Here is a 20,045-nt window from a genome sequence, read left to right on the forward strand (position 1 = left end):
TTTTTTTTTTTTTTTAAATATGATTTTAAAATGAAAAGCATCTCAACTGGGAATCAACACCAGCGTCGAAATGTTAGTATCTTTTCAAGGCCATTTCATCTCTCTTTAGGGCAAAAAATATATACATTTTTTTGTCCACTGACCACAGTCACCATCCACACTCACTGTTTTACCAGCCAGCTATATTTAAAAAAAACTCAGCAGACGGTCTAAATGATGGGTCGGCTACCAAACTGGCTGGTCGGGGAGACAAACGCAGCCACAGCCAGTGTTTACCAGCTTGTCCGGTGTTGATTTCCCACGCTTGCCGCGAGCACTGAGATGTCAGTAATGTTTCTTCACAGTGAATATTACAGCTTCCAAACACCAAGCCGGTCAACTTCAGTGGATTCACATGAGAAAAACAGACTGTGTCCCAGTCTGTTGTGGAGAATCTGGATCAGAGCTCCGCCAAACACATGGCGGTGACAAACATGAACAGTCAAGATTAATGCTAGCAATATGGCAAGCTGGTATTGTGGAGGCATGTGGAGGAGACTCTGCAGTTTCATATGGGACGGCATGCCACTCTGTTTACTGATGTTGAGGATGAAGGTGAGGACGGATAAAACCCCTCAGGTTCATGCCAAGAATAATAACCCATAGAATCAATGCAACGCCTTTAAATGCATGTGTTTCCTCTAATGTTTAGATGTCAAATGTGCACAAAAACATAAGCAACAGGGCAAAATGCTTTTATATTTTGGGTTATGATGGGGTAAAAGAGTTGTCCTGAACTCGTGAGGCATTTCTATGTTTTATTCTTTTGAGAATCGAGTGGCATTCATCGTTTTTTTACCAAATCATAACAAGGTGGGGTGCCCTCTCCTTTGAAACTGCAGAGTCTGCCTCTAATCAGGATTATTTTCATTGTGGATTAATCAATACATTATTATTTTATTTATCAATCATCGTCAAAAACAATAATAAAGTCTCATGAGAAGTTGGCAAAGCCCAAGGTAATTTGAATAACAGCCAACATCTCTCAAAATATTAATTTTAGAATTACTTTAATGTAGAAAATTTAGAAAATTGAGCAAATGCAGGGGTTTTTCAATTGAGTTTTCACTTTAGCATGACTGTTGAAGATGTGAGAATTTTTTTTTTAAATCAGTGTCAACAGGTGAAAAACACTGTCCGATGCTGAAATGCTGTGTGTTACTATTTGTCAACCATGTGACACAAGTAAACAGCTGCTATGTCACCAGTTATGCAAACAAATCATCAGCCAACTGATGTCAAATTACACAAAACTAATATTGTGCATCTGCTCCTGTTTTATGGCGAGACATTTCCCAGAGATCTGCAGAGGTGGAGCTGTCAAGTGGAAAAGAAGCTGGCGTCATATTTGCCTTCAAATTCAGATTTCTACCAAAACTGGAATGCGTTATTTATGATGATGCACACAAACTAAGCTTTCCTTTAGGATGCAGCCGTATCAAGACAGACTCTTTATTATCCGTGATACAGACCGGATCAGAGTTCTTTATGAAAAACGTAGGTTCTCCTCATGAAACAACAAATATGTGTTGTAAAAAGTAAATTATAAGGTATATTTGGCCCCATAGAAATCACGGCTGGCCCATATTACATGATGCTGACATGATGTGTTTCCGTAATCACACTGATAAATCAGAATATAGAAGCAACTCCTTCAGCATGATACCTGCAGACAGAGTTCATGCTTAAACAGTCTGAATGAAAATGGAAAATCAGAGCGTGACTGAATGAATGGACAGGAGACTGAGAAACACCTTAGACACGCGACATATCCACCCTGACTCTGAAAAACACAAAAGGCACTTTTCTGCAAGAAGAGTACAAAAATACAGGTTTTGTGTTCCCATGGGGATCAGGAAGGCCGGCGTCTCTCCACACAGGAGCTCTGCGTGCACTGATGTCCTCTGTGCTCATAACACACTGTGCAGTTTATGATGCAGGTTTATAATCCCTTCACCGAGGACGCAGAGGAGTTTTACCTCATGTGAGGAAGTGAGATTGTCATTGGGGAGAGTGAGACCCACATCGCTTCACAGGGCAAAAAGACATCTTTAAAACGAGCCGCAGTCACCCGTTATTCCCCCTGCTGCTCCAGGACTTGGATGTTGGCTTTCCTCTTCTTTTTGTCCCCGGGAAGTTTCAGGTTCTCCTCTGTGACCTTGCCGTCCTCGTCTTCCTCCTCCTCTGATGATGATGATGATGATGATGTCTCCTCTTCTGAGTCGCTGTCGGAGCCGCTGAGCTCCACCAGGGCAACGTCCTGAAGACGAGAGACGAAAAAGTCAAACAACCAGCCAAATCCTACCACAGATTAATATCACGATAACTGAAAGGAACTTTATTTTGGCCATGACTTACACTGCCAACCAAAATAAACTACTTTTTCTTTTTTCCAAATGCTAAAGGTCATGACTGTAAACTCTCGACTAGAATATGGTATAAACTGCGAATTTTGAAATCAAGTTTGAAATTAAAAACTACCTTAGGAAATATTACATGCATTTTTAAGCAACAATGACCCACTGCAATGCGAGAGTCATCACTGTAAGTCTTCTTTCCACCATACGATTTACATGCCTGCTGCTATTTCCTGGTTTTAGCTTTAATAAATTTCTCTATCGGCCCAAATAAGCTCCTCCCCTGCCCCCCACTTCACCCTGTCGCCTCTTTAACTTCACTCAAATCATCTCTGAAACCACACATGGTGCAGATCGATGCAGGCTCACTATTTGGCAAGATCAAGTTACTGCTGCAACTGCATCTATTCTGTTAAACCTCAGATCTTGCTCATTGCTTAGCTTACTTTACTTGATCTTGCCAAATAGTGAGCCGGCATCGATGTATGAAAACTTGTTTATAATCATTTATTGATGATTTATGAAGTGTTTACAACATAATTAACAACCTGATTATAAAGCATCCATAAACCCTGTATATGGGTAAATGGACTATATTTCTATAGCAGTTAGGGATTCAGTGTCTTGCTCAAGGACACTTTCTCTAGAGGAGCTGGGGAATCAAACCAGGATCCTTCCGATTACCAGATGAGCGCTCTACCTCCTGAGCCACACCACATCAAGGGCCGTCTTATTGTAAAGTAGTACCACTTTTAACTTTCCTCTGATTGGCTAAGACAGGGCTTGGGAACAACAAACAAAACTGAAGCCTTCAGATGTTTTTGTTTCGATGTCATTGAGGCTGGTGACCCTTACTGACAAAGACAAATGCTGCAGGTATTTGGTGCACGGCGGGTGCTCATTTCACATCCTGGTCATGACTGAGGTTTCATACTTAAAAAAACCCATTCGACGCTGCTTAACAACACACCGTTCCCCTGTGTCCCGATAACACTTCTGCTGGGACGAGGCGAGCCGATAAACGTCATCTCTCAATGTCACTCGTGCAGTTTGTCTCCGCAGGCGCCTCCTGTTGTTTATTTTTGCAGGGGAACATAATATTTCATCGATGAGACACCTCTGTGTTCCCCGCAGCTGGACGCTCGCTGCAGCAGACTCACCATCTCTATGACCTTCTCCGCCTCCTCCACGCTCTCTATGTCAAAGTGTTCAGCGGGGAGCTCATCCATCTGCTGCTTCAGCTTCTCGTTGGCCTCGGCCATCTGGGGCAGGAAGCTCTGCAGCCGGTCCAGCACTGGCGGGCGGCAAAACAAATGACACATTATGAAGCGTAACTCAAAGATACTGCCGCACAGACACAGATGGTGAGGTACAGGACAGGCAGAGGGACGCTGCTGATGACTTTTGGGGCTCTTTTGGGAGATGTGAGGAGGAACGAACTAAAATCACCTCAGACACACACCAACTCCAACATCCGTCCCCTCATTCAGTTACAATACGCACAAAATATACACCAGCAAGGCAGCAACAATAAAGAAACTTAATATAACAGTGTTTAAAGTCTACACAAGTATATCCAACATTAAATAAATATGTTCAGGCTCTCTTCACCGACCACACTGCTTTCTGCAGCCTCCCAAACATTCAAGAATATGACCATATCCTTTCTTAGAGAAAAATACATGACTGACAACAGAACAGAATAGAAAGAACAGAATTTAAAAAAAAAAAAAAAAAAAAGTGGAACTGCCCTGCATCCGGTACTAAAGGTGAGTTTAAAGTGGCTTTATTGTACATGAGGTGTTTTAAAGGTCCTATACATAGAAATGGAATTGATGAAAACAATGGGATTCATTTCTAAGTGCCTATAAAAATCACATTACAGTAGATAATCAATCAGTTAATCAATCAAGAGGGAACCACATTTTAATTTCATTATACAACCTGTGGTATAATGACCAATAAACCTCCTTGTATCCTTGTATAATCCTGTGACATTTGTGATATGATTTTGACCTATAGTAACTACATGGCATTTTAAAATTTTAATGAGACGGTGGTATTGTATTCCTCTGAGGATAGTATAATTACATTTTTTCCATAAGGGTACATATACATACTATATAATATAACCAGATTAAAGTGGATAAAACTCCCCCATGACTGTACTACTGTATAATCTCAGTATCACTAAAAACTCAGGACTTTTCGAAGAGTTACATTACATTTTAAAAAATTTCCAAAGTCCTGTACGACTAGTTCTTAACATTATATGACTTTTACATAATTTGCGACGATGTTTATGACAACCCAGTGCACCAGTGCATGATTGATTTGTGCTATACATGCCGTCAAATACATAGGCGGAAATCCCGGGGGGGTCGGGGGGGACAAGACCCCTCCATCCATAAAGTTTTCCCCTGCTTGGTCCAAAACCTGCCTCTTTCAGCTCTCTGTTTAAGCTAATAGTTAATGATTGTTTACAGGCTGAAGCGAGTGCAGGACAGTGAGGGAGAGAGAGGGCAGACCACAGGAGGAGCAAATACTGAGCTTTTTATTCTTTCAAAAAGTCTCAGGATATTAATGTCAGAAATAGCTCATATTTTACTGATATTTTGAGTTTGTCTCTAGATAGATATCTATTTTTTTTTTTTTTTGCATTTTAAGTTGCATTATTTTGTGGCATCGTTTCATTTCATTTTCTTATTTGATCTAAAAGGGACAGTGTACAGCTCAAACATACTGTATGTCACTATTTGATGCCATATCTTGCTTTGTTTTTTGTTGACACTACAATAAATATGTTTTTTGAAGAATAGTTTGATGTAGTTGGATTATTCAAGGTATTTCCTCTAGTTTTAGAGCTTCTTTAGAGTTTCTCGTTCTTGTAAAGCTACTTTGATGGACTGTAGTGGAAATAGAACAGTGAGCAAAGAAATTTGGTTAGAGAACTATTGCTTTTAATACCATTATTTAAAACATATGAACATGCTGAGGGTTCAACACTCTACGGCAAATTTCAAAGGAGCGTAAGAGAGAAAGAGGGAGGTACAGTCGTGCCAGACAGCATTTTTTTCATGTCACCCCCAACAATTACTCTCAGAAATTTTGCTGTTTATTGTCCCCCCCAATAATGAAATGGGATTTTCGCCCCTGGTCAAATAGTAAATACAGACACTGGGTGTGAATTGCATGACTTAATGTGCAGGGCAGCTTGCAGTGTAATGGTACTGTGGCCTCACCGCTGCTTCTCGGGACTCTCTCCGTCTGCAGAGACCTGCCGGCCTTGGGCTTCAGGAGAAGCTTATCGTGGAGACCTGCGACAAAACCAAATGCACACATTACACCTCGGTTAACCAAGAAGAAAATGCACATGTGACCGCCAAATACAGCGAATTTTATCCGAGTTTTATAAATCATCCGAACCTCCTCCGCTGCCGCATGACAGCAGCTCCTGCGATCTCGTTTTCTTGCTGTTTATTTCCATTTCGCAGCTGGATTTCGGTCTTTCTGTTTTCAAATCGGACATGTGTTACTGTGACAGCTGCTTCCGGTTGAAAGGTTGACAAAAGTACACATTTCAGTGTTTTTTGTTTTTTTTTTATGTGGCGCCCTCTGCTGTTTTGGAGGAGTTGCTTCACATGGCTCAGCGTTGTAAAGTTGGCTCAAATTCAGATGTACTCCTGGGTTGCTATTTTGTTTATTGCTTGTGTTTGGGTTTTAAGAGACAGTTATTGTGAATGTTTGGGTCATTTTTGGGGGGGTAAATAACATTATCATGTGGTTATAAAGTCAGTGAAAGGAAAATAACGAGTCCAGTGGATGTAAAATGCAAGGAGAGAGAACTTGGTTGTGATTTGAGCCAATGCCAAGATGTACAAGGTGTGCTCTGCGCCTGCGCACTGCAACCAAAATATGTGTGGCACTTTTTGTTCTGACCAGAAAGCATCGCAGTGAAGCGAGATGTCTCACTCGTGTCGATTTCTGTCATCAATTAATCCGGTAGTCATCGGGAGTCTCACTCACACTATCTTTTAGTTTTATTTAGCCAAAAAGCATATTATTCGGAATAATATGCTGAACGTTAAATGAACGTGAAAAAGCATGAAAAAGCATATTATTCGGAATAATATGCTTTTTGGCTAAATAAAACTAAAAGATAGTGTGAGTGAGACTCCCGATGACGACCGGATTAATTGATGACAGAAATCGACACGAGTGAACATAGGTGGAATAATTTATTCCAGCTATGTTCATGATGGCCCTTACTCAGATTAAATAATGCATGAACTTAATATATGTTATAGCCTACTACCTGACATTCCACTGATATTTTAATGCTGATTTACTGTACAAAACTGTTCATCTGTTCAGGCATTTCTATAAACCGAAAAATATATAAACTAAACTATTTTGATGTCTTTGTTCATACAAATGTCACCACACATCGACATTGCATTGTTGTTAATGGACAATTTGTGAGATATGCCCTTCCTTTGCGGTCACACATCTTCCATTTTCAACATTTAACGTTCATTTTACATTCAAAGTGAAAATATTGCTCTACATTTCTCGGTTAATTGCACGCTTTTAAGATTTTTTTTTAACTATTGAGTGACTCATCTTTTTTACATAGACGATCTTTGGCTGTACTTTTTGCTCTGACGCGACGGTTTGGCTCCGTGCCAGGCTGTCAGCAAAGATCCGCATCCCTATCCTTGGATGAAATATCCCGGTTAAGACGAAAGGTAAGGTGAATAAAAAGAAAATTCACAATAGATTCTAGCAGATTGAGTCATTTCCGATCGACGTATATGTTTTTCCGCCACTGACGGTTATTTGTTCAACTGTTTTTTTTCCTGTTCCACGCGCAAAGCAGTGGAGAGACGAGCTTCCCACTGTTTTGGTTTTCCTACACAGCTAGCTAGCGTAGTGTGTTAGCCCACCTATGACCGTTACCGCTGGAGTTGGGAAAATAACTGTGAAATGTTTACGGTTTTAGCTGTTTAGCCAATTAGAAAACATATTCTTTATCACACGTTTGAACGGATAACCACTTAACACGGCGCTGAGGTAAAAAATGTTGTAACGTTTAATCCGGGACTACCAGACAGATGATTTAAAGGCCTAGGCTGTCATGTAGCAATAAATCAGAAAGAGGGATTAACTATGAAATGTGGCTTAAACACTGGTCAAACAAACAAAAGTATTATCAAAACCCAGTCATGTTTTCAGAAAATTGTTCATTTCTGCCCCACCCCCATCTCCATCATCACTTTGCTGTGATTTAATTGTGAAGTACACTCTTAATGTGGTATTTTAAAGATTTCTGTCAGCATTGGCAGGTGTCATTTGAACAAATACAACCTGTTTGTTTGTTTGTTTGTTTGTTTGTTTGTTTTATTTACTTGAAAGTCGAATGGGTATACCCCTCACCTCATTTCTAAATGATATTATAACCTGAGTTCATCTACTTCTTTGGCACGTCTACCAACCAGAAACCCACCTAATAATGCTGGTTTACTTCAGACAGCTGTGGTCTTCAAATTGTGCCTGTTTTTGCGCCTTCATATCACCCAGAGAAATTCACTTTGGCTGGCAGCAGAGTGAGATACAGATAGTGGATGTGCAGCCTTGGCTATAGGTGTTCATTTGCTGGGGTTGCTTCAGTAAAAACAGCGGAAAAACATCCGTAAACATTATTTCTTTGTGTTGCTAATATGATTTTTGATTGTTTGTTCTTGCATGAACAAATTTCTCCAAGTGGAATGGGAAACCGTGGGTTTCCTTGATGCTTACAAGACACAAAGTCCTGTAGTTGCTAGGACATTAGGGACATCATTGGAAGTTTATGGTAAAAAGTTGCATGAACTCCCTCAAGCCACTCTTTCACTCATTAGGCAGTGATGCAACTTGTGTTTTGGCAGGTTGTTGGCTAATGTTTCTAAGTTTTGGCTCAGCTGTCCAAGCTCAACAGAGTATCAGTTTATATTCTGCTTTAAGGTGGATTTCTCTTTCCTCTCTCTCGGCTCTCTCTAGACGGACAAAACCCTGAACCTAATTCTCAACATGGATGTTTCTGCTGAGCCAGTGTAAGTATTTTTACTGAGCTCCATATTAACACCGGCCCCATAGTGGATGTCAGGAGATGAGACTCGTCGGCCTCAGAACACAACATGAACATCCAGACACTGGGGGGCGCTATAGGGGAGTCCCTTGGCTCTAGCCTGACGGTGCGTATGAGCGGAGTGAGTGCAGGGTGGGGCGCTCTCTCCCTGAAGCCTCTCTCCTCTGGACGGGTCACCTCTCTGTTCCAGACCATGGTTCCCACTGGGTACACCAAGCTGCAGGAGGAGCGGCTGGCCATGGTCGACCTGGGGGCCAAACCCGAGGCCTTGCCGCACCAGAACGGCTACCGGCCTGAAACATCTCACACAGAGGGCCGGCGGCACCTGGACCGCACCGCTCGGTCCTCAGTGACTTTATCTGATTGCGGCGATGGGTCCTATTCTGAGACGGAGCCCATGCTACCCAAGGGGAGCCTCTCCGGAGAGGAGGCGGATGAGGAGGAGGAGGAAGATGACGAGGAAAAGCAGGGATCTGATGCCCGGAATATGCCCAAGGAGTCGCCGTGGGCCATGGCGCTGCAGATCCTGGTGCCTTTCCTGCTGGCTGGGTTTGGCACAGTGTCAGCTGGCATGGTGCTTGATATAGTGCAGGTAAGACAACCTCTGTATTTAATGCTAAAGTGTGCTCTTTTTTTTGCCTGTATGTTGAAAGTGTATTTCTTGTAGGGCTGAGAGATATTGATAAAATAATATATCTCATTATTTTTTAACAAAACCTCTATCAGTAGTGATGATGCTAAAGGGATGTCTATCGGTGCTTTTGTGATACTTACACACGAGAGTTTTGCTAAACAATCAGTAATGTCGATATGATGACTGAGACAGTAGAGAAACTTGTATCCCTTTACTGTAAGGCAGCCTTCAAAAGCAGGAAACACTTGTGCTGTATCATACTTCAGTTTCCAAAATCTCAGCCCACGTCAAGCATCATATCACCGTATCGATATAATGTCACTCAGAGTGATGAGGTTGTAGATGTGTAGCCTGAGGCCAAGGCAACTGACAACCGTAAAACCATGCAAGCGTTGAAAAGGCGGATGGTGAAAATGGCAATAAAAGAAACGGTGCTGATTCTTGCCAGGTTTTTGAACAGGGCTTGTCTGCCACAGATCTAGGCTTTGCTGTTCCATAGTTGATTGCTGCTTTCTGTCGTTGTTGTTGTTGCATGACTTCCCAGCACAGCGGCCACACCAAACCAGCCACAGCTAATGGTGCACCACCGAAAATGTTCAGAACATCACTGAGAAGCCAGTTCAAAACAAATGGGGGGCATTTATGCATGAATTCACAGGGACAAAGAGAAGCACCGATGAATATGTGTAGTATATCCAGAGTATTTGTTGCTATTTTAATGTGAAAAGTTGCATACTGTAGCTTTAAACATTCTACAACCCACACTGAGTTAGTGACAGGATTCACAAACTCAGCACTGTTGGTTTAAGCTGAACATTCAGATCAGCTCATGCAAATGAAATTCCCAGGTGGCAGTTCAGTGGAACTTCCCTTATCTGAACCTGAACGCAGCATTTGTATTTCAATGTAAACTGAAGCAATGTGGTTTTAAGGGCCAGATGTGCTAAAAGACGTCTGTGTGTGTCTCCCACAGCACTGGGAGGCCTTCAGGTACATCACAGAGATCTTCATTCTGGTTCCTGCCCTGCTGGGCCTGAAGGGAAACCTGGAGATGACACTGGCCTCCAGGCTTTCCACGGCGGTGAGAGAAACACACACACACACACACACACACACACACACACACACACACACACACACACACAAACACACGCAAATGTACAGTAGGGTGACCTAGTTTTATTAAAAAAAAAACTGTGTCATTAACCAGGTGAATCCTTCCAGCTCCATGATTGCTGAAATGTAGCTGGCCCTGACGTCACATCTGACCTCTGACCCTTTTTGACAGGGCAAGCAAACAGAGAATTTACCTGCAGGGATTTACAAATCTTTACATTGCACATATATAGGCGCAAACAAACCTCCCTGAACACTGTTGCCACACTAGACACAGCATGTTAAATAAAGTGATCTGATAAGTTGTTCGTTTGCCTTGCCCAGAGCATCTAAGCAGAATCTAGCCTCTTTGACGTGCACAGTTCAGCTCTGCAGTTTTCTTTGCTGCTGACTTTTCAAAGATGGACACACACTGTGCACTGGGAGCAATATTCACATTTCTTCTATTCCAATTAATTAGCAGCAGTCTCAGAAGAACATACTCATCCTGCTATAATGAGAAAGAGGAACTTGAGTGCAAGAGGAGCTTTATAGCTTATCAAACACGATACACTCGATGCCTCTTCCTCCCCCAAAGACCAGGAGTCAGTGGATGATAGAATGGAGATGGAAGTAGTTGTAGCAAAGTTGGCTGGTCTTAAACTTCTGGAAACCTCATCATGTCGCTTACAGTCCCCCCATGTGGCTAAACGTGCAGAAAGAATAAAAATATTCCAACTCAATGCGATATTCAGTTGATGAAGTGTTTACATGGCTTTTAGGTGCTATTATTTTCCTATTGAACTGATTATCAAAGGTTTATACGACCCCTCTCCTCCTGATTGGGTCGATTTTTTTCTGATTAAAGCGGCAACATGAGTCATTTTTACTCTGATCAGGATGTTATTGTCATTATTAGTGAATTATTAAGGTCCATGTAAATGCAGTCAGTGATGCGTTTAGAAGAGTTTCTCACAGAGAAAATGCACACACACACACATACACACAAACCACCATCACTCCTCTGCGAACACAGTCAAAATGACACACTGACACGTTTATTAAGGCATTTTATTTGCCTCCTGCTCCAGTCAGCCTTTCCAGTCAGCGTCACCCTCCTGAAATGGAGCATGACATGTTTGTATTTGTGGCAAGACAAGACAGATGAGGTCACTCTGAGTCCGTTTGTAATTATGTCACCATGTCTCGTCTCCACAGACCAAGGCCTTCTTGTTGCATCCATTATCCATCAGGCCATCCAGCCCTCCCGGGGTATTATTACAGCACCCATGATTTCTTCTTTGTGAGTTGAAACAGAGGAAAGCAGGACAGTCCCATAGCCTTTGGGGCGACGCTGACCCTATTTCGTCTGTGCAGCTGCATCTGCTTTCACACTCCCACTTAACAAGTTAAAACTTTTTGGGAGAAAACCATTTGCAATGTCCGGTAGTTGATTTCAGACAATCTTGAATAGTAGCTTTACATCTAACAGATTTGCGGAGGAATTAGCAGAGGAATTTGCTGATTTAGCAGTAAAGGAGGCAGGAGGAGGGGCTGTTGCAACAGGCACTGCCAAACAGTCAGATTGTGAATTTATCGCTCCAGTTGAATCTCTCAAGAACAGAAGGGGTTGAAAGGGAGCAAGGCTGACGAGAGGACTGGAATTTATATGCCTTTTGTTGGAATGTGAGCCTGTTGGCGGAGGCTTTTGTCCCAAAATGCCTCACAGGACCGCAATTCGGGTTCAGCACAGACCCTCTATTAGCAGGGCAATTACACAAACAGTCACAGCTTTTTCAAAGCTTTGTATTTTGATTTGTTTCATTCCCAGTGGATACATGCACCTTGCAAGCACACAGTGGTAATTCACCCACTCAGCTCACGTACGACCACATATTCTTTCAATGCAATGGAGAAAAGAGAAGCACGGAAATACAGTTACATGATTTTTTCCAACAAATAGCACTATATTACAGTTTGGAAGCCACTACAGTTATGCTTTTCTGTGAAGAAACGTTTTAAACACTCTAATGCAATAATTATAAGGAACAAGTTGTAAAATAAATTATGCACTAGTATATCTAAAATACACATCCCTGTATAACTATATGTTTGGCAATTCCATTATATTCCCTGACTTCCCAAGAGGATTAGTCCTCTGGAGTACACTTAACATTATTGCATGATGTTCCAGAAATTCCCCAACCGGTGGGAACCAGGGATGGAATGATGACTGTCACCCATAATGCCAGATACTGACATGAAGTAGGTCTATAGTTCATTTTAGTGCAAGAATCTTAACACAAAACAGGTTGAAAACAGGTAAAACGTTTCTGACAGCCTTGTCCTAAGATAATTAAGTGTTTTGTAAACAAGACCACGTTATTTTTGCTCTGTTGCTGATTTGACACATGCATTAACAACAGACTCCTAACAAAAAAGTCACATCAATGCTAAATTTCACAATCAGGCAAAAATAGGCAGTAAAAATATTTTTCAGTCCTGCACTAATATTGGCTTTTAAAGCTGATATCAGCCAACATAGTTAGTCTGGTGATATATTTCTGTACAATCCACATACTGCAGTTTTGGCTGTGGCTACAGCATCTGGACCTGCTCAAAAGTCCTAAATTTGCATCCTAAATTGGAAATGTACACAGTCATGGAACTAATTTGAGCAGTGGTGGTGCCTTGTACAGGGTAAGACTTTCCCTGTCTGTATCTGCCTCTCAAGTCTCTCTGTATACTTTTCAAATGATGTGAGCTAGAAGGAGCTGATGAAGTGACGGAGCAGAATTCCCTCTTTGTTTGTCTTTTTTTCAACCTTTCCTCCCCACAGACAGGCTCCACATTCACAGCTTTGTGTCAACACGGACAGCGGAGCTCAGTGTCCCAGTGTGCGCTAATATTTCTCCCTGTTCTCAAATGAAAACAGCTTCCCGGCAGAAACCATACTCCCACCCTCCCTCGTCCTCTCTGTTCTCGGCTTTGTTTTTTTCCCAGTTTGTCTTCATATTGTTACTGCTCTCTCCGGGCTAAGCTGTGAATTAGTTTGTGATTTATTTTACAACCTTCTCTCTCTCTCTTGCTGCAGTTTCTCCCCCAGGCTGTTGCTGTAAAATAAAAATGTGTTTGGAGTCATTTTGCCAGAGTAATAAGATAAATAAATTTCAATATGATACATGCAGACCTTAATAAATAGAAATAACACAAAGGTACAAATGTAGGACTTAGAGAAGTCCATATGCAGTCGATTGCAGCCAAAACTGCAGTGTGTTGGTTTTTAGAGAGAGTGTGAACCATGGTTCCCACTGGTCAGGGAATTTTTGGAATAGCATGGAATTTTGTGAAGTGTATTCCTGATAGAGGAAGTCAGAAAATACTGTTAAATTTGTTTGGAAGTCAGGGAATATTATGGAATTGTACAGGTCTCTTTCCAGGAATATATAAAACTGAATTTTACTGCTTGTTTCTCACATTTATTGCATTATTTTTATTGCTTCTCCAAAGCAAAGTGGAAACCAAACAGGAATATATTGCTGGTTTGTTGGAGAAACCATTTTAGTTAATTTTGGTGTTTCTCTTTTCTTACTTGCAATAAAGTTTTACATAGTCATAAAAATACATATATACATATATATGTATATACTGTATATACACGTAAGTTTCCTGCCCATAGAGCCCTCGAAACCTTTTAAAGTGACATCATCTTTTAGAAAAAAAATATTTCTTCTGTTCATCTCCAGATTATTAAAATCCATCTGTTTTTTCTGGAAAAACATATCTTTTCAGATGCGTGCTTTGTTTTCAGCATCAGTATTCTGCTCATTCGTATCAGATGTCTAGACAGGAAATGTCAGGAAATATGATCAGTTCTCCGAGGAAGTCAGGCAATATCAGTGAATTATACAAATACATCTCTTAACAGGAATATATTGGAATGTATTTTACATCTCGTGTCACGCATTTAATCTGCTAACCGGAGGTTTTTCAGCTGTTTGTCCTCACAGCAAATCCAGCTGTAGTGAAAACCAGACTGTTTACCCCTTCAGAGGTATTCTGAGCTGAGAAGCAACATTAACAGACCGTGAAGGAATATATTTTTTTGTAAAGCTCCTGTCCTCTCTCTCAACACAGGTGAACGTGGGCAAGATGGATTCTCCCATAGAGAAGTGGAATCTCATCATAGGAAACTTGGCACTGAAGCAGGTAATTGCTCACACTCACTCTTTGAGGTTTTCATAATGTTTGGTTGTTAGGATTTGGCAGATATATCGGGGCAGTATTGCCCTTTCATTAAAAATCTGATATTCTCAAGTTTCTTCCACCTCTAATATGATGCTGTTGTTTGATTACATTTTTATTGCACAGCTAATCAATACTACACTTGTTGACTATGGGAAGCACTTAACCCAAATTGATCCTAGTGCAACATCTTGATTTAATCACTCCATTTAAGTACGTATGATTTTCTTCCTCATGCTAAATGCTGTGTCAGAGGCTTTTCCAAACCACAGAGACTTAAGTTCAGTAGAGGACAAATTCTTGTGTTTTTCTTAATGTTTTGGCATGAAAATGGTCAGGTTTTATATTGAATATTTGCCTTAATCTCAGCTGTCATCAACCTCCATCTAAACACGTGTGGCTTGAAAATCAGTCTACAAACAAAGCTCCATGTTAGGTGAAACCTGGTGGCCATTCAGTATTGATCTGTATGTGATGTCTCTCTGCGTAGTTTGACGCACTGACAGAGGACAGGTTCTAGTAATCATCTACCAAGAAGCTGACAGATATGTCATAACATGCACCACAGTGATGCACTGAGAACAGGATTGTTTGATATGTTAGGCAATAAAATGGTAATGACTGAACGTACCGGTACATGCCAGTAATTACCCTGACCTTTCTATGTGACGCCAAAACCACTTCTGGTTATCTCACCTGCCTCCTGACTTCTCTTTTTTGTTGTTTTCTTTCTCACTTCCCTCCTTGCCCCCCCGTCCCCAGGTTCAGGCCACAGTGGTGGGCTTCCTAGCGGCCGTAGCAGCCGTGGTTCTTGGTTGGATCCCAGAGGGAAAGTTCCAGATGAGCCACGCTGTGTTGCTCTGCTCCAGCAGTGTGGCCACGGCCTTCATCGCTTCCCTGCTGCAGGGTAGCAACACAAACACCACGCTATTCAAACACATGTACAAACACACATTACCCAAGAGTACCACAGTTCAAAATAAACTATTAATACTGTCCCTGCAGAGAGACACTGTTTATTTGTGTCTCCTCGCCAGAATATTCTTGTACCTACATTTGAACCACATGTAATAGTCATAATAACTAGTTATCATTACAAAAACACTCAGCTGTGACTGAATAACTGTGTTCATGACAATTCGATTATGTGTGTGACACACATAACTCACCAGACATGTGATGGCTGACCATTAGCTGTGTGCTCCACCCCTGTCCTGTCCTGTCATGTCCAGGTATCATCATGGTGGGTGTGATTGTGGGTTCAAAGAAGACAGGCATCAACCCAGACAACGTCGCCACGCCCATCGCCGCCAGTTTTGGTGACCTCATCACCTTGGCCATCCTGGCCTGGATCAGCCAGGGCCTCTATAACTGCCTAGGTAAAGAGAATCACTTCTCTTTTTTAGGGTCCCTGTGTTTACGGGGAAGCTTTGGAGTATTCAAGGTGCTGCACGTAGCATTTTTAACATCAATAAATCGTTACCACATTCATTTTGATAAATTAGCATAGATGCTGTTAATAGATGAGACCATTGAAGAAAAGGTTGTCAGTCTCTGCCGGCCTCCACAATGCTGTCAAACAGCTTAACCTTTCAGAGTTTCTCATAGTGTCTATGAAAGTGAAAGAGAGAAAAAATGCACCAAATGCGATGGGTATCTACATCCTCACAGAAACAGGAAATACTAGTGGTTTTGTTTGATGTTGCCTTCATTTTGAGAAACAAGCATTAAATGCCACTTGCATGAGAGAGGATACAGTACCATCATGAGCATGGCCAGTCCTGCAAACCGTAAAAGAAACAGATATGGAAACGGTAAGGGGCCATATCCATCTTACCCTTAAAATTTCCACGAAGGAGTCATAGCCTTGGAGTGATTCAGGAAAGTCTCAGAGCAACACTTAGCAGGGAATAGATGAGAGATTTTATTTGACATAATAAAATGTTTGGAAAAAAGTATAACCGCTATTTGCATGCTCCCCACAGGCTGATGAGTGATGCCTTCATTTATTTTGGTGAGGTAATCTTATAACAACCTGTCTCAATTTGACGTACAACCCATCAGTGACCCAGACGGTACCAGCGAAGCTCACTACATCCATAAAGGTTGTTATTTTGGCTTGCAATCTGCGCACATCTAGCGGGAATGAAATAAGCGTGTTACAGTGCGAGGCTTTGAAAGAGCTATAATTGGTTGTGTAATTACTCGGAGAGCTTGCATCGACACCAAACCATTATTTCTGCTCTGTCGCATTTTGCTTGTTGCCAAATATTGTGACATTCTGATCACCTTTGTTAATAATGTCAGTGCTCATGGCAGAATAGTGTTAACTCACTGAGTGGAGACATTGCTAATGAGATCAGCCACAAACATTATCCCTGCACAATCTGAGCTGTAGAGTTTTATTAGTTAACTGTCATTCGCATTTGGAGAGGATCTCTCCTGTGTGTCTTTCCCCTCTGCTCAGTAAAATCTCAAGCTTTCAAAAAGTCCTCCTCCCCGATCTCACACAGTTTTACACAGCAGGAGAGGACCAAAGGATGAAGATGCCCCATGAATAATTTATCTCTAGGAGAATTTAGTCTAATTTTAAGGGGAAACTCCAGCAAAACATCACTGTTCTAAGAATTTAAACAGAATTTCACCACTAGCAATTACTCTGGGAGATTTATGACTATGGTCCGTTTACATTCTGCCCCAGTTCACTCAGTTGGAAGTGGTTGTAAAATGAATCCCAGGTTTTTGCTTCTTGGAGTGTTTCGCCGGTGCAAGCACTTCCCTGTCTCAGCCACCAGAGGTCACTGCTGCCTCACTCTGGTTCAGCGCTGCCGTCCAGTTGCAGAACAAACCGTCTCTTTCACTCCCACCACACATTCCACATGTTTAATTCATGTCACACCCAGACCAATATTGCGCCACCTTGCATTACTTAATACAGAACACACTGGAAGCTGTTTCCTCTGGAAAGTGTAGCTAATTAATTAACCCTGTCAGGCCTGATTGTATGAAATAAACATTCACCAGTAGCAGAAACAAAAAAAAACTATGAAAGGAACAACTTAGCCCTCTGAGCTAAATTTAATAAGGCACTTTTCAGATTTCATATTTCCATCCCAGGGCAGTGCAGCGAGGCCGTCTGACTACGTACTCTCAGGACAGTGGCTCTGTTGTTCTCCAGCCCAGCCATGCCAGCGGTTTTCTGCTAAATTGGAAGTAATGGCCAGTTTACTCACAGCTAAACGGAATTCAAATCACATGATTACCTACGGAGATAGAGACTGTCCAATTTTGAAGGAGTCGAGATGAGGGACTGGCTAGACAGCGTAGCCACCGGAGCCAAGTCAAGTCCGGGCAAGTTTATTTATGGAGTGCTTTTAACAAATAGGATTGTCATAGAGTGCTTTTCAGAAAGGACACAACAATAGATAAAAGCAACGGTAATGAACGTACAAGATGAAGCAAGTGCAGCACAAATACCAAGAAATGGGGATAGACCGTTGCTCGCCTACATATGTATGTGTCTGTACATGCATGTGGGTTCCAGGACAGTGCATGACAAAAGTGAGGAACGAGGAGGATAGGTAGAAAGGAATGACTGTTAGGGTGGGAATCAAGCAGGATTTAGGCTCTTGCTGAATGAATTGGTCTTGCTTGTGAGCTTCCTTTGCACTACTGGAAAATTCAGTTCTCAATAATGGTAGGACATGTAGAAACTTGATTCACAACTTGAGCAGAATAACATCGTAAAATCATTTTCCAATTATGAGAATCCTTGTTAAGATTCCTGGTTTGTTGCATGGAAACATGTTCTTTCACTGTTGTAAAGTTATTGGGTTTACAGGTTATCTCTGTAATCAAAAAACTGGCAGCGCCACACAGTTGGGAGGGTCTGTGTTTCATTTAATTCTTTAATTAAGACCCAAAGTGCCTCCCAATTATTTTGATCTCTAACCTATGTCCAGACGTCACCATCTCCAGATTAATGCCTAAACTTAACTATGCAGATTGGTCGGCCAATCACAGCACTTTTGCAGGGAAAAAAAATTGCTCGGACGGTCCGATCTGCCAGGAGGGTCTTCCCAAAGGTCCCTCCGTGATTTTATTGGCTGAAGCTTCCAGTCTGGGTAGAAGAGTTCTAAGTAGTAAAAGTTCCAGGACCAAAAGAATAAAAAATGCACTAATACAGATTTGCCAAATGTTAATTTAAGTGAGAACCCTTTAAACTCATCTGAACAAAAAAAAACTGCAATGAGCACATAATTTGATGGTTGGGTCTTTAAGGGTTGTCGAACCAACTCACTGATGGATGAGGTGCTTGCTTTTTTTGTCAGGTGAGTGTAAAGGGTCCTCACTTGGCCCTTGGCAATTTTACATGATGAAACTTTCACTTTTCTACATAAATGCACATACTCAGTAACTGCAGAGCTAACAGATACACGCAGTAGATACTTGCTAAAAGCTACACGCTAAATAACAGCTGCGCTAAGCAATGCTTCTTATTTCATCATTTCTTATATCATCGCTTTTATCTTTTTATATCACATTTCTACATCATATCATTTCTTTCACATGCAAGCTCTTACTGCTGAAGGATGCAACCTGCAAGATGCACAAAGTCAGACTTCTCCCTGCCAGACTGCTGGTGTGTACAGAAACTTAAAAAAAAAATGTCTCTTGGATTTATTCTAATACAGGTAGACAGGAATATTAATTGGTTGCTCATTGGCAACAAGGACACTCAATCACAAGGTGTCAAAGGTTCTTGTAAACAGCTACATTTTTATAAGGCGTTAACCAGAGTCGGGCCAACAGGCAGGTAACTTTCTGCATAAAAACAGGGCCCAGAGTCGACTCTCTGACAGTGTGCGGTGGCGGGCCGCTCTCTGCCCCCAGCTGCACTACAGCATATCTGCCTGAACTTAATATAGCAGGGCTGAACTGAAGCCTCTTTCTTTACTCCAACCACGGGACCATCTGATAATAAATCTGGGACTGTTTCCTAATGACAGTTATTTAGTGTGTGGAATGGGATCCTGCTGGAAACATCTGGCAGGGTGGAGGTAGGGGTTGTTACCTAGCTCTCACCAAGCAGGTGCTTCGCCCTAATTACGCTTCAAAAATAGATGCATTGTACTATATTGTAGTATGAGAGTGAAAACAGAGGTGGTGTGGAGGGCAAGAGAAAGTGAGAGGATTGTGTGTGTGTGTGTGTGTGTGAGAGTTTTCATTTAATAATAGAGATTTCCTCATTGTGTGGCCCGTGGATGGCTCAGTGGTTTGCACAGTCACAAATCCTTTCTGTATGGAGTTTGCATGTCCTACATTTGGTTGCATGGATTTCGTACTCCTTTTCCACCAGTGCTGGTCCCATTGCCAAATTGTAAACTATTCTGAGTGTTGTGAATGCAAAAATGCTGATGTTCAGATGGGAACATTGGATCCATGGCCTGAAAAAACCGTCTGGTCTGGAACCAAAGGACCAATAACTTCACGGGTTGGAAGGCGTGATAATGTTGTTGTTTACACTTGCTGGACTGCTATTTTTAAA

The 20,045-nt window shown here is 41.7% G+C and overlaps 2 protein-coding genes across 2 annotated transcripts in view; one reads left to right on the forward strand and one right to left on the reverse strand.

The window, feature by feature from the left end:
• Nucleotides 1-17: 17 nt before the first annotated feature.
• nopchap1 (NOP protein chaperone 1) lies at nucleotides 18-5,976 on the reverse strand. Its single transcript, XM_030045764.1, has 4 exons — nucleotides 5,823-5,976; nucleotides 5,639-5,713; nucleotides 3,557-3,690; nucleotides 18-2,299 (listed from the first exon to the last, which is right to left on the reverse strand). Exons 1-4 carry the CDS (start codon nucleotides 5,923-5,925, stop codon nucleotides 2,114-2,116), a joined length of 498 nt encoding a protein of 165 aa, XP_029901624.1. The 5' UTR covers nucleotides 5,926-5,976; the 3' UTR covers nucleotides 18-2,113.
• A 1,044-nt stretch (nucleotides 5,977-7,020) lies between these two features.
• Nucleotides 7,021-20,045, forward strand: part of slc41a2b (solute carrier family 41 member 2b) — a 37,788-nt gene continuing 24,763 nt past the window's right edge. The window contains exons 1-6 of the mRNA XM_030046116.1: nucleotides 7,021-7,144; nucleotides 8,436-9,115; nucleotides 10,131-10,238; nucleotides 14,390-14,461; nucleotides 15,260-15,404; nucleotides 15,730-15,876. Coding sequence (XP_029901976.1) covers nucleotides 8,573-9,115; nucleotides 10,131-10,238; nucleotides 14,390-14,461; nucleotides 15,260-15,404; nucleotides 15,730-15,876 — 1,015 coding nt within the window. The 5' untranslated portion in view covers nucleotides 7,021-7,144; nucleotides 8,436-8,572. The remainder of the gene's footprint in view (nucleotides 7,145-8,435; nucleotides 9,116-10,130; nucleotides 10,239-14,389; nucleotides 14,462-15,259; nucleotides 15,405-15,729; nucleotides 15,877-20,045) is intronic.

Source organism: Myripristis murdjan, chromosome 23 (genome assembly GCF_902150065.1).
Source record: "Myripristis murdjan chromosome 23, fMyrMur1.1, whole genome shotgun sequence".
Lineage (NCBI taxonomy): Eukaryota > Metazoa > Chordata > Actinopteri > Holocentriformes > Holocentridae > Myripristis > Myripristis murdjan.